Source organism: Gopherus flavomarginatus, chromosome 1, assembly GCF_025201925.1.
Source record: "Gopherus flavomarginatus isolate rGopFla2 chromosome 1, rGopFla2.mat.asm, whole genome shotgun sequence".
Taxonomy (NCBI): Eukaryota; Metazoa; Chordata; order Testudines; family Testudinidae; genus Gopherus; species Gopherus flavomarginatus.
The window spans coordinates 336,800,151-336,812,580 of NC_066617.1; the positions used below are offsets into that span (position 1 = coordinate 336,800,151).

Consider the following 12,430-nt stretch of genomic DNA (forward strand, 5'->3'; position numbering starts at 1 on the left):
TTAAATATCAAGAAAGGCAAGGCAGCAATATGTCAGCCTGCAGCTCACATGAGCTATTCATTACTATAGCTAACTAATTTGCCCCACTGGTGGGGCAACTAGGAATTCTAGTGGGAGATGAAACTGCACTCTTTAGCATGTTTTGTGTCTTGGTGATGTAACAATTATTGAAATGCATAAATCAATAACTAATACTAGTACTTGGCTTTTATATTTCTCTTTTCATCATCAAAGCCCTGTGCAGATATTTAGTAATTGATTGTCAAGTACCCTTTCTGCAATAGATATCTTCCCCTGTGTGGAAACTGACAAGCAGGACAGTGAAGAAGACAGTGAGTCACCTTCAGGGTTGAGACTAGGATTTGGGATTTCCTGATTCCTGTGATTAATCCACTCAGTTTTCATGATATTTATTCTAGAAAACAAACAAAAAGCTATCTAGTTCTCTTAGACTGCTTTGGCAAGTAACACCTGAGTTTGTGCTTCCCCTTCACTATCCTGACATCGTACACGATTTTTCTTATGGGATTGTTGCAAGGAAGACCATTGGGAATTATCAGTAGTTCTGTCACTGCATTGCATTGCACAAAGCTGCCTCATAATAAGTAAATTGCTTTTCTGCAGTACAGCACAGTTTCGTGGCATTAGCCATCTCTTCAGTGTAGCAGCCAACATCAATGGTCTTCAGTATATGGTATGTTTCACAGTACGTACAGTATCATGGCATACTGTTCTTCCCCTGATCCTGTTTTATGATTTTTTTTCACAAATTCAGAAAATAGCCATGAATTGCAAATATAAATGAGAATTGATAGAAAAAGTGGTATATTTAATTAAAAAAATATTCTAGGAAGTTCAGATTTAGATCATAAGCACTTGTGAAACAAAGGGCAGAAGATCAGATCTTCAGCTGCTGTAAATGGACATCCCACAGCTGACTGGAGGATATGGTCCAAAGTGTCTGTCCTCAGACTGAACACTCAGTTCAGACAAAATAGATCATGTGTAGTTAAGGTGAAAGAAGAAGAGAAAAATAATCTTACAGATTGCAATGTACAGAACTGAGTGAATAGGTGAGGCTGGACCCTCCTTTCAGCACCAAGTCCAAGTAACCAGGTTTGTGGAAAGAAAGTTCTGTGGGGACAAGGAAGGAATCCTGCATTAACCAGATCCTGAGTCTATAGTAGCCCCCTGTGCTCCTGTGCCCTCTCTTCCCACCACTCAGTGTGGGGAAAATGACCAGCTCCTCAGTGCAGCAGTGATTCTCCGATTCTGACCGCACCTCCATGCAAGTGTCACTGTGCAGAAATGTGGAGGGAGCTCCTGCATGCAGGAGGTGCAGAGTCCCTGTATAGGCTCACTAAATTATGGTGCCCTTGCACACCTAACTCACTGCAGGCAACGGCAGTGAAGGAAGGCAGGATTTGCCATGTAGACCTTACAAATGTAAGTAAAAGAAGAATCAGAGTTTCAAATGTGGTGAATGAAACAAAAACTCTGGTACAAATGAATTCCCTAAAAATCTCCCTTCAGGGTAAAATTACTCACCTATTCAGCCAGCTATTTACACTATACCCTGTATTCTAGTATGGAAAATGTACTTCTCCATTTCCCCTCCAGCATTCCCACTGAGCAATTATAAATTTCTCATAATCATACAGAAAAGCAAGATATAGATTATTAAACATGACCTCTTAATTTGTTGAGGCAACAAAGTGGCCAGATATACATATCTAAAGTACTTAGACTGCTAATTTTACTTGCACAAGAAGGTCTATTTAATCCACTCCTATGCATAAAGCATGTGCCTAACTATATTTTGCAGATGTGAGGCCTAATGCCATAATCCGACCCTCTCCTCTAGAAAGGAAAAGGAAATACAGTAGGCTAGGACTATAACAGCGAAGGCTAAGACTATAACAGCATTTAAAAGAGAACTGGATAAATTCATGGTCGTTAAGTCCATTAATGGCTATTAGCCAGGATGGGTAAGGAATGGTGTCTGTAGCTTCTGTTTGTCAGAGGATGGAGATGGATGGCAGGAGAGAGATCACTTGATCATTGCCTGCTAGGTCCACTCCCTCTGGGGCACCTGGCATTGGCCACTGTCGGTAGACAGGATACTGGGCTAGATGGACCTTTGGTCGGACCCGGTATGGCCATTCTTATGTTCTAGTAGTCACAACACAGGGAAAATTGCATAGTTATCAAAGTCGAAGTGGAAGCTGTCTGCTTATAAGAATATTATGAAGGCTACAGAATGAGACCTGCTCAAAGAAGCAGGAAGTTTTGTTTCAAAAACTTACTGATGGGCATCTTTGAGAGTACAGTTAACAGAATTTTCCAAATTATCTACTTCACCTTTTCATCAATGCACCACGTGCTGCTGTAGAGTCACCAGATTTTTCTGTAAGGACTAGGTGATAGAGTTGGCATTCAGTTTGTTGGCTCTTGATCTCATGATTAATATTCCTAGGACAATGTGAATCCAGAGTAGCTGTTGGCTTAGAGAACTCAGAGGCAGTCTCCTACTTTCTGAAATAGAGGCATTGGAGCTTACCACAGTAATTTGACTACTTACTTGGTAGGTCTTTGGGAGGGAGGTTAGTAGGAGATTCTACTTGTCCTCATTCTGATGAGGCTGAGTTTGTGATGAAAGTAAATATCTCTGAGTCTGCATTTTTATTTATCTTTCTGAGACTGTTAGACTGTACAATAATTGCAAAAGAACATAGTCCTTTAAACAATAATGTGTAATTATTATTTTCAGAGGATTTATTCTGCTCAATTATGCTAGTGTGAATTGGGAGTAACGCCCACTCAAGCCAGTGCTCTCGATTTATGCTGATGTAAGAGAGAGAAGAATTTCCATTTAAAGTATTTTTTATATAGGTAATAATGTTACACACCCTTTTCAAGAGAACTTATCCTACACAGTATGGCTAACTATTTTTTAAAATAAAAATTTAAATGCTTCCATCCTGCACATTAAATACACTTAATTCAAATTTTAAGAAATGCCCTATATATAATAAAAGTGAAAATCTGTGAAGTTCTTGACCACCCTTCCAGTCCAGGGCTAATTTTGTCTCCTTCAATTTATTTTATGCTCATACCTCTCTCAAAAGTGACATAATATAGCCAGCTGGAGATGGAGCAATTTAGGAAACGTCTACACTGCAAAATAAAGGTGTGTTCTTAACCCATATTAGCTAACTCAGGTTTAAAAACAGCAGCGAAGACATGACAACTTGACTTTAAAGTGGGTTAGCAGCTCAAGTTTAAGTCTATAGGGAAGCCTATTACATAAACCCAAGTTAGCGAATGCAGGTTAGCTAAATTGAGTTAAGAACACACTTTTGTTTTTTTTGGCAGTGAAGACATGCCTTTAGTGGTGGTAGCACAGGGCATTTTATTTTATAGGCCACTAATAATTAGCACAAAGAAGAGGAAAACAATCATAAGAACATAAGAAAGGCCATACTGGATCAGACCAAAGGTCCATCTAGCCCAGTATCCTGTCTTCTGACAGTGGCCAATGTCAGGTGCTTCAGAGGGAATCATCAAATGATCCATCCCTTGTCACCCATTCCCAACTTCTGGCAAACAGAGGCTAAGGACACCATCCCTGCCTATCCTGCCTAATAGCCGTTGATGGACCTATCCTCCATGAGTTTATCTAGTTCTTTTTTGAACCCTGTTATAGTTTTGACCTTCACAACATCCTCTGGCAAGGAATTCCACAGGTTGACTGTGTGTTGAGTGAAGAAATATTTCCTTTTATTTTTAAACCTGCTGCCTATGAATCCCTGAAAAAGGAGAAAAAATTCAAAATGCTATACATGAGAATTTTATGTTTGGCAATTTGCACTACAGAGCTAAAACGTTTCCTGATGTGCCCTTTTAAACTGCTATGCTGTGCATATGAAACAGGTACCTATTTATCTTGCATATTAAATAAGGATCAATATATTTTTAAAATGAGAGAGAGCGCTTAATCTTGGAGAATTCAGTATGCTGGGTTATATAGTTTAGTAGCTTTCTCATGCAAGCAGCATTCAAATGAATCTCCCAGAATGAAGTTAGGGAGTAAAGGCATAGAAATGCATGCACTGACAATAGGCACCTGGCAAAATAAATTAGGCATGTAGCAGTTCAGTTGCCCAAGATCTTTCACTTGCTGAATTCTCAGTCTGAGGTTGGCAGTAAGATGTGTTTTGCTGGTATCTGGGTTGTACTATATGGCAATCAGCAACACAGGCTTGGGAAGGGGCATAGAGCCATCAGCAGCAGACTGAGGGGCAGGAGAGTCCATGCTTGCCAATGGCCGCACTTCAGGGAACTGCCAATGGAAGAAGGAATCTCCCAACATCTCCCCAAGCCACTGAGCAGATGCTTTCCAGCCTTTAGGCACTTACAGTAAGACAATATTACAGATAACATTAGATTGGTCGGTCTGGGTTTTGGGTTTTATTTTGGAGGTTGGGGCAGGTGGAAGGAGGGCAAAGTGTTGCAGCAGCAGCTATGATGAAACGTGTTTGCTTGGGCAGCTGGACGGGTGACAGGAGGGGTAGCAGGAAAAAATGTTTATGTTTAGGGTGTGTTTTGAGGAAAGAAAAGTACCGGTATCTAATTCAGATGACATGGTCCCTAGACATCAGCTTGAACTTTGTGTTCCAGATGCTGTTTGTCCGTCATTCTCTTTCCTATTTAGAATGTAAACTCCTTGGGCAGGGAATGTGTCCTCCTATGTGTATGTTCATTACCTAACATGATAGGGTTTCAGTGCTAATTGGGACCTTTGGGCACTACTGGAATATGAACTTGAATCATGATAATTAGAATGACCCATGCTTGTTTTACTTGTGACTGAAAGTAATGTAGAACAGTCACTGAGAGTTCTACTTTACTGATTCTTTGTTCACTTAAAACATACATGTCTCACAAGCTGTCTTTTGACTGTCTTCCTGAAGAAACAACGGGACCATTTCTTATCTCAATCAAACCAATATAATCCTGAATAAGTCAGTGGAGATCAGAGTGTAGCCCATAACCTTTTTCATTAGGAAACATTCTTCAGTTGGAGTGCTAGTGAACAGTGCTAGATGTATGGAAAACTTCAGTGCTCTGTCCGCTGAAGAGCACAATACAGTCAGTGGCACTGCGAGCTTCTGCATGATGCCCTGCTGACGTGCCTCAGTGCTGAAATTGAAAGACTGCACTTAAGCATTTAAATATAGTTCAGCTTTGATGATCTCTCTGGCTTTGGCGTTTGAACTTCTACTGCCAGCAAAGGTGTCAGTTTTAATAGACTTAGGGCTTATCTCCATGGCCCCACGGTGCAGAATATGGCAGTGTAAGTTGTAGTGTGCCCTAAAGTGTTGCAGTGTAACTGCCCTGTGTAGGCCCTGCTAGTGTGAATGAAAATGTACCTAGCTCCTGTTAATGTGGTCCATTTTCATTCACACTAGCAGAGTCTAGCAGCATGTAGTTACAGTAACTCTTTGGTGCACCTGCAGTTCACACTGGAGTAGTCTGCACTGTGGGGCTGTGTACACAAGCCCTGAGGCTTCATTTGCATAGGCCACTGAAGATCTTCCTTAGGGAAGTGACATTTGACAGCTAACAGCCTGAGTTAGATTTGAGCCAGTAACTGAGATGAACGTTTCTGCAGATCATGATTGAGGCCTGGGAACATTCTGATCTTTCTCAAGACTTTTCTGTCCTGTCTGGCCTTTCTGATTATTTTTTCCATTTTGCAAATACATTTCAGGTATCTCGTGAATCCTATATTGGCAGGTAATAAATGATAACAAATGTAACAGAATGTTTCCTTGCTTATAATGCAAGAATAGAGAGACATCCAGCAAAACCGAAAGGGTCAATAGGAGAACCTAATTTACCTTCTCTGAGCCATTCAGTAGTTTGTATGCTTCTAATTCAGCCTCTTCTGACTCACTCAGTAATTGGGTTTTTTTAATAGACCCTAAGCTATTTCACTGTCTCAGTCTCATTCAAATGACTTCCCTCTTCCCCTTTAATCTCTTTTCATGCTTGTTGTGAATTATTGTTAGTTAATAGAGAGAGCTACTGTGGAATTTGCTTTTCAGGCCAGCCACATTCTAGCTGCAAACCTAGTAACATTAACATTGAGATTCCCTCAGAGATCTTTTCCACTTATCCAGAATGCTTTATTCAGTTCTGGAAGAACCCTTCATCCAGTTCGCTGAGATCCAAAAAACTCAGTTCAACTCCAGCTCGTCACTCCAGTTACTTTATTAGGCATGTAACAGCTCTTGGGTTTAGTTATGGAGGATACTACAATTCCAATTCATGTCACACACTACACACTTGACTTTATATACATCTTTCCTAGCTACTAACATCTATACCAGTGGTTCTCAACCAGGGGTATGCGCACCACTGGAGGTACGCAGAGGTATTCCAGGGGGTACACCAGTTTTTCTGGATATTTGCCTAGTTTTACAACACTTTACATAAAAAGCATTAGAGAAGTCAAACGAAAATTTCATATAGACAATGACTTGTTTATATTGCTCTATATGCTATACACTGAAACGCAAGTATAATATTTATATTCCAATTGATTTTTTATAATTATATGATTAAAATTAGAAAGTAAGGAAATTTCCAGTAATAGTATGTTGTGACACTTGTATTTTTATGTCTGATTGTAAGCAAGTAATTCTTAAGTGAGGTGAAACTTGGGGGTATGACCACTCAGACTCCTGAAAAGGGTATAGTAGTTTGGAAAGGTTCAGAGCCACTGATCTATACTACTTGTATGTGAGGACCATATTGCATAAGGCAAGCTTATCAGTTTAAGATGTTTCTGTCTACTTTGTTTACTATAAACATACCCACAATAGCTTAGTTAATCCCTGTCTCCTTTATTTATTCTAAACATACACAACAGTTAGTTGTTTCAGCAAGTACTTGTTTGGCGTTATCTTGTCTTAACTTGGGCCTGCTCCTGTCAGCTAAGTTATCCCTGTAATTAGTTATGCTCATCCTAAGAAGCATATTTTAGTGTGATTGTTTTTCACATTTAAATGTGATACAGGTGTATCCAGGATCTCGTTTTTGGGTATCATTGTGACAGAATGTCATGCTGTAGAGCCATGCAAAGAGATACAAGGCTATTTTTCTGACTCACCCTGGCAACCAGACCAGGTGAGTCCATAGGTGCTGGAACTATGCATGCAGGGGATGCTGCTGCACCCTCTGGCTTGATGTAGTTTCCATTATATGCAGGCTTACAGTTTGATTCATTGGCTCTCAGCACCCCCACTGTACAAATTGTTCCAGCACTTCTGGGTGAGTCTCTTTAAATCCAATTTGGGAGTATAAAAGACTGAGTCTCTCCAAGGCAAAAGGAGAGATAAGAAGTTGTGCAGGTAGAAACCCTAGGAACAGCCAGCTTAAGAGGGGTGCTTAGGGTAAGGTTTATGTTTATTGTTTACGTTAAGGATATAAGGTGACCCTGCCAATGGGCCCATTGCATGTGTGTTGAGTTGAGAGTGGAGTGAGGGTCCATGAACACTTATTAATTAATAACTTTATTTTTAAAACTCCATTTACATTTTGCAGGTGATGGAAGTCAAAGGACAAATGATCCATGTGCCCGAGTCAAATTCTATTTTGTTTTTGGGTTCCCCTTGTGTGGACAAGCTGGATGAACTGATGGGCCGAGGCCTACATCTTTCTGACATACCTATCCACGATGCTACCCGTGACGTCATATTGGTTGGAGAGCAGGCAAAGGCCCAAGATGGCTTGAAGAAACGAATGGATAAACTGAAGGCAACATTAGAGCGAACACACCAAGCTCTGGAAGAGGAGAAAAAGAAGACAGTAGATCTTCTTATTTCTATTTTCCCAGAAGAGGTGGCTCAACGGTTGTGGCAGGGGCAGCAAGTTCAGGCCAGGAAGTTTGATGATGTCACAATGCTCTTCTCAGACATTGTTGGCTTCACAGCTGTGTGCGCCCAGTGCACCCCCATGCAGGTGATCAGCATGCTGAATGAGCTGTACACTCGATTTGACCATCAGTGTGGATTCCTGGATATCTATAAGGTAAAGTACTTCAGTCCATAAATTAGGGAAAGCATATCTTCTTAAGTTGCCCTCATAGCTAACTCCCTAAGTTGCAAAGACAATTTTTTTAATAATGTTAAAAATAATTTTAATAAGACAATTGAAAAATGTTATGGTTTTCATTTGTGGAGAATTTTGAGTTTTTGGTGGAAAAATTTGAAATAAAAAATAGTTTAGTTGAAAATAAATTATTTTGATTCTGAAATGCCACTATAGTACCTTATGGGAGCTGTAGTTTAGGTGCCTCATCCTTTCATTTTCCTCTGTGGGCTGAGCTCCCTAGTCAGACTGTCTCCCATGATGCACCACAGTCTCACTTTTTCTGAGAGGAGGTGGTGCACCATGATAGATTCATAGCCATTGTGTATTACACCTGAAGAAGTCAGGCTGGAGACCTTACTTCATAGAGGAGAATGAGGCACTGGAATGACAGCTTCCATGAGGTACTTCAGTGGCCTCTTAGTGTCAAAATACTAGGGTTTTGAGCCAAAAATTGAAATTTTTGTTTTTTGGGTAGTTTTTCAACAAATCAATATTATCCACAGAAAGCTGAGCATTTTCACAACAAATCTTCTTTATTTGTAAACCTTGTATTTTGCAGGAAAAAGTTTCAATGTAATTTGTTTACTAGCTCTAGTTTTCAGGCTCTATTAGTTTAAAAATGGAGAAATAACTTTTGTTTGGAGATGTACATGCAGACCCTTTAAGAGAAAATGTTGTAGGAGAATTCTGCTTTAAAGGATGGTTTATTCACAGGTTATGCTGTGTTTCGTGATTTTAATAAAGAAGGGGCCAGGTCTTTATCTTCAGCTGGTGTAAATTATTGTAACTCCATTGCAGCCAATGGGAATATGCCAATTTAAATCAGTTGAGATTCAGGAAAATATCCTTGTTAGTAATTGGTTAGAATCTCTCTCTCTTTTTTTTAAGCAAAAGAAGAAACACCTTTGTTAATGAGTTCTATCCCATTTGCACTTGCTTCTGAGTACTTTCAGATTTGAACGGTGCCTATTGTAATTCTGAAGTCCCAAACTCCACCTGTGTGTGGTTTTGTTTTTGTTTTTGTTCTAGGTCATGTTCAAAATTAAAGGGTTGCATTTTCTGTTTTGGGTTCAGATGTGATAAGTTGATGGAAATCTCATGAGCAGCTGACATTGTGAGATTGCCTCCAGTCAAGGGTCCATGAATTTGCTAGGATTTGTCAATCTCAGCTGATTTGCATCAGTAGGCCCAAATCTAGTTGAGAAAAGCTCATTGGGGTTAAGGTTCAGATTCAGTGAAATCTCAACTTTAACCCCAATCTGGCTCTAGATCTGAACACTGATTCCTCATCTCATTCTACTTGTTAGGAAATGACCGTATAATACAAGGTGTAACAAAAGTAAAAAAAAATCTGATGGGTCAAGGAGAATAGTACAACATGAACAGTGAAGCTGAAATGTGATGGGTAACAGTAAAGCGATCCATACAAAGATTTCATTCAGACATTTCTAATACAGACTCTAAGAAATATTAAACAAAACAGCATTTCAGAGGAATAGCAGAGGCAGCAAGTAACAGGCCTGGGTATCTGTTGTTTGTGACAACAAGTAATAAGAACCCACAGATCTACTTCTAATTTGCATATACATGTATTTATGAAAGACTCCTTGTGTAACACTGTGGGGTCTGGGCCCAATGTAGTCTTTTAGGGTTGGATTCACAAGGGATTTAGGTGTTGGGGTGGTCCCAACATCTACCTTATGGGTGTCTAGAAAAATCACAGGAACAATCCTGTGACCCAGAAAGCCTGAGTTAGTTGCTCCTATACAGTGAATGGAGAAAGATGTTAACTGTATTCTAAAGTGCCTAACGACAAGCGGGGAGCCACCTAAACTAGCCAATAGGAGATGCTGACTGGAGGGATATGTCCTAACCCCCGCACCCCCGAGATAGGTGCCTAAGTTCATGCTGCAGAGAGGCTCTTGTCTTTGTCAGTGATTCAGAACCAGGAACTGCTCTCCTGGAGTCAGGCACTTAGGTGAGAATAATTTAGGCAGGCACCTAACCCCACACACAACAGGAATAGGAGGAGGTGGTGCCTACCTTGTAACTTTTAGTCCAGTGGTTAGTGCACTCCTCCAGGATGTGAGAAACTTAGATTCAATTCCCCCCTCTACTAACAGGTGAAAATAGATTTGAACAGGGGTCTCCCACAGGGCTAAGTGCTATAACCACTATGGGGTAGCTATGGGGTACTCTGATGTGGGCTTCCCTCAGATCTCTCCTGTTGAAGCTGTTCCACTCTGGATAAAGAATGAGAGTGATTTGAACCAAAGAGACAGAAAGTGGGAATGACTCTTTAACACCATGGTTAGGGCATCCATGTGGGAGACCATGTAAAAATCCCTTCTCCTCCTTTAGCAGAGTGGGGAATTGAACCTCTTTCTCGCATCACAAGGGCTTGAACCACTGGGCTAAACATTTTAAGGTGGCCACCACCTCTTCTGGACGGAAACTCAGTCAGCAGTGTGAGTACACTGACTAGATCGGGCCCCGAATGTGAGTCCCGGTATCTATCCTCAGTCTGTGAATTGCTCTGAGGCTTAGATGGAAAATAGACATCCAGACAGAGTAAGACAGCAGTGTACATACCCAGAGGTAGAAACTTAGGCACCGAGTCAGTGTAGGCACCTGCAGCATTGAGTGGGAGTTCTGTGAATTGCTGTAGAGCCTGAAACTGGGACTTAGACACCTAAAACCAGGCTTAGGGCTTGTACACACTACCATTTATGTTAGTATTACTTATGTAGCTCAGGGGTGTGAAAAAGCCACCCCCTGAGTGACGTAAGTTGCACCGACCTCAGTGCCGGTGCGGACAGCACTCTGTAGGTAGGAGAGCTTCTCCTATTGACATAGCTACTGCCTCCCTTGGAAGTGGTTTTATTTTGCCGATGGGACTCTCTCCCATTGCCATAGAGTGTCTTCACCAGACACGCTGCAGTGGCTCAGTTGCACTGGTGCAACTGCGCCGCTGTAGCACTTCTAGTGTAGTGTAGACTAGCCCTTAGGCATCTAAATTCCCAGGTGTTTACCTTTGTGAATCAGGCTTTAGATCTCATGCTCTTCAATCCTTCCCTAGTCCTGATTTCTTGACCTTTCTCCTCCTTTCCATGAGGAGGTTCATTGGATATAATCATTTTGCTGCTAGTAAAAACATTTTAAATTCCCTATACATTGACCTCTACTTGTTGCATAATAAATTATTGAAAAAGAAAATTTCTCCTATGTTCCAGTGTGTTACATGTTATTGTCAGAGAATTGATATGGTGTGACTAACCAGACTGTAACCAATCCTGATGAAGTATGTCCTGGAATCCATCAGATAACTGTCTTGGAATTTGGTTATTTTTCTATAATGTCTGTGCTGGTTTTTATGTGTAATTTTTTTCTGAGATCTGAAGTGTAAAAATGTGAACCTGATGAAACTAACTTTTTATAATACCTGGTCTTTCTTCTAAATATACTGCAAGGTGAAACCTCAGTGATATTTGATGATATTCCCATTACATGATCCTTGAAAGCCACTGATAAAACACCCTGATTAACAAGCACACATTGGTTTACGTTCCCCATTTTTTGCTATCGAAAGACTTGTAAGCATCACTGTTGATAACAGTTAGTGAGCATCTTATTTTCTTTTGTGCTTGTGAAGTAGCTTAATAAAATTATATCAGTAAATTACTAACTGCTTCTGAATTTAAAGATTTTGGGTCCAGTACTGTAATCCTTACTAATGTAAGGCCATGTCTACACTAGCAAGCTTACAGCGGCACAGCTGTACCAATGCAGCTGTGCCATTGTAAGATCACCCATGTAGCTGCTCTATGCTGACAGGAAAGAGCTCTCCTATTGACATAATTAAACCCCCTCCAACAAGTGGTGGTAGCTATGTCAGCAGGAGAGTGTCTCCTGACGACACAGTGCTGTCCACACCAGCACTTCTGTCGGTGGGACTTGTCAGTCAGAGGGGTGGGGTTTTTTTTTCACACCCAGGAGCAATGTAAGTTATAGCAACAAAAGCGCTAGTGTAGACATAGCCTTAGTGAATGCTTACCCACCATGGACTGCTAGTGAGGTTAGGAAACAGTAACATGGAAGGTTTCAAAAAGGGGAGATGTAAACACAATGTGGCCCGGCCCTCACATAATGTGACAAGGTGGGGCTGTCAAGATTCAAGGAACTATGAGGCCCATTAACTTCAATGGGACTACTCATGTGAGTAATGCCTGTCAAGTAACAGTTAAATAGTCAGACCTATAGTCGCTATCTG

General features: G+C 40.7%; 3 protein-coding genes across 4 annotated transcripts in view; 1 reads left to right on the forward strand and 2 right to left on the reverse strand.

The window, feature by feature from the left end:
- The window catches only part of AASDHPPT (aminoadipate-semialdehyde dehydrogenase-phosphopantetheinyl transferase), a 1,013,205-nt gene that overhangs the window by 485,297 nt on the left and 515,478 nt on the right, over positions 1-12,430 (reverse strand). The window lies entirely within an intron of this gene.
- The window catches only part of LOC127037049 (uncharacterized), a 199,342-nt gene that overhangs the window by 137,860 nt on the left and 49,052 nt on the right, over positions 1-12,430 (reverse strand). The window lies entirely within an intron of this gene.
- The window catches only part of GUCY1A2 (guanylate cyclase 1 soluble subunit alpha 2), a 273,796-nt gene that overhangs the window by 127,734 nt on the left and 133,632 nt on the right, over positions 1-12,430 (forward strand). Inside the window, exon 5 of the mRNA XM_050927929.1 lies at positions 7,612-8,097. Within this exon, the coding sequence (XP_050783886.1) occupies positions 7,612-8,097 (486 nt within the window). The remainder of the gene's footprint in view (positions 1-7,611; positions 8,098-12,430) is intronic.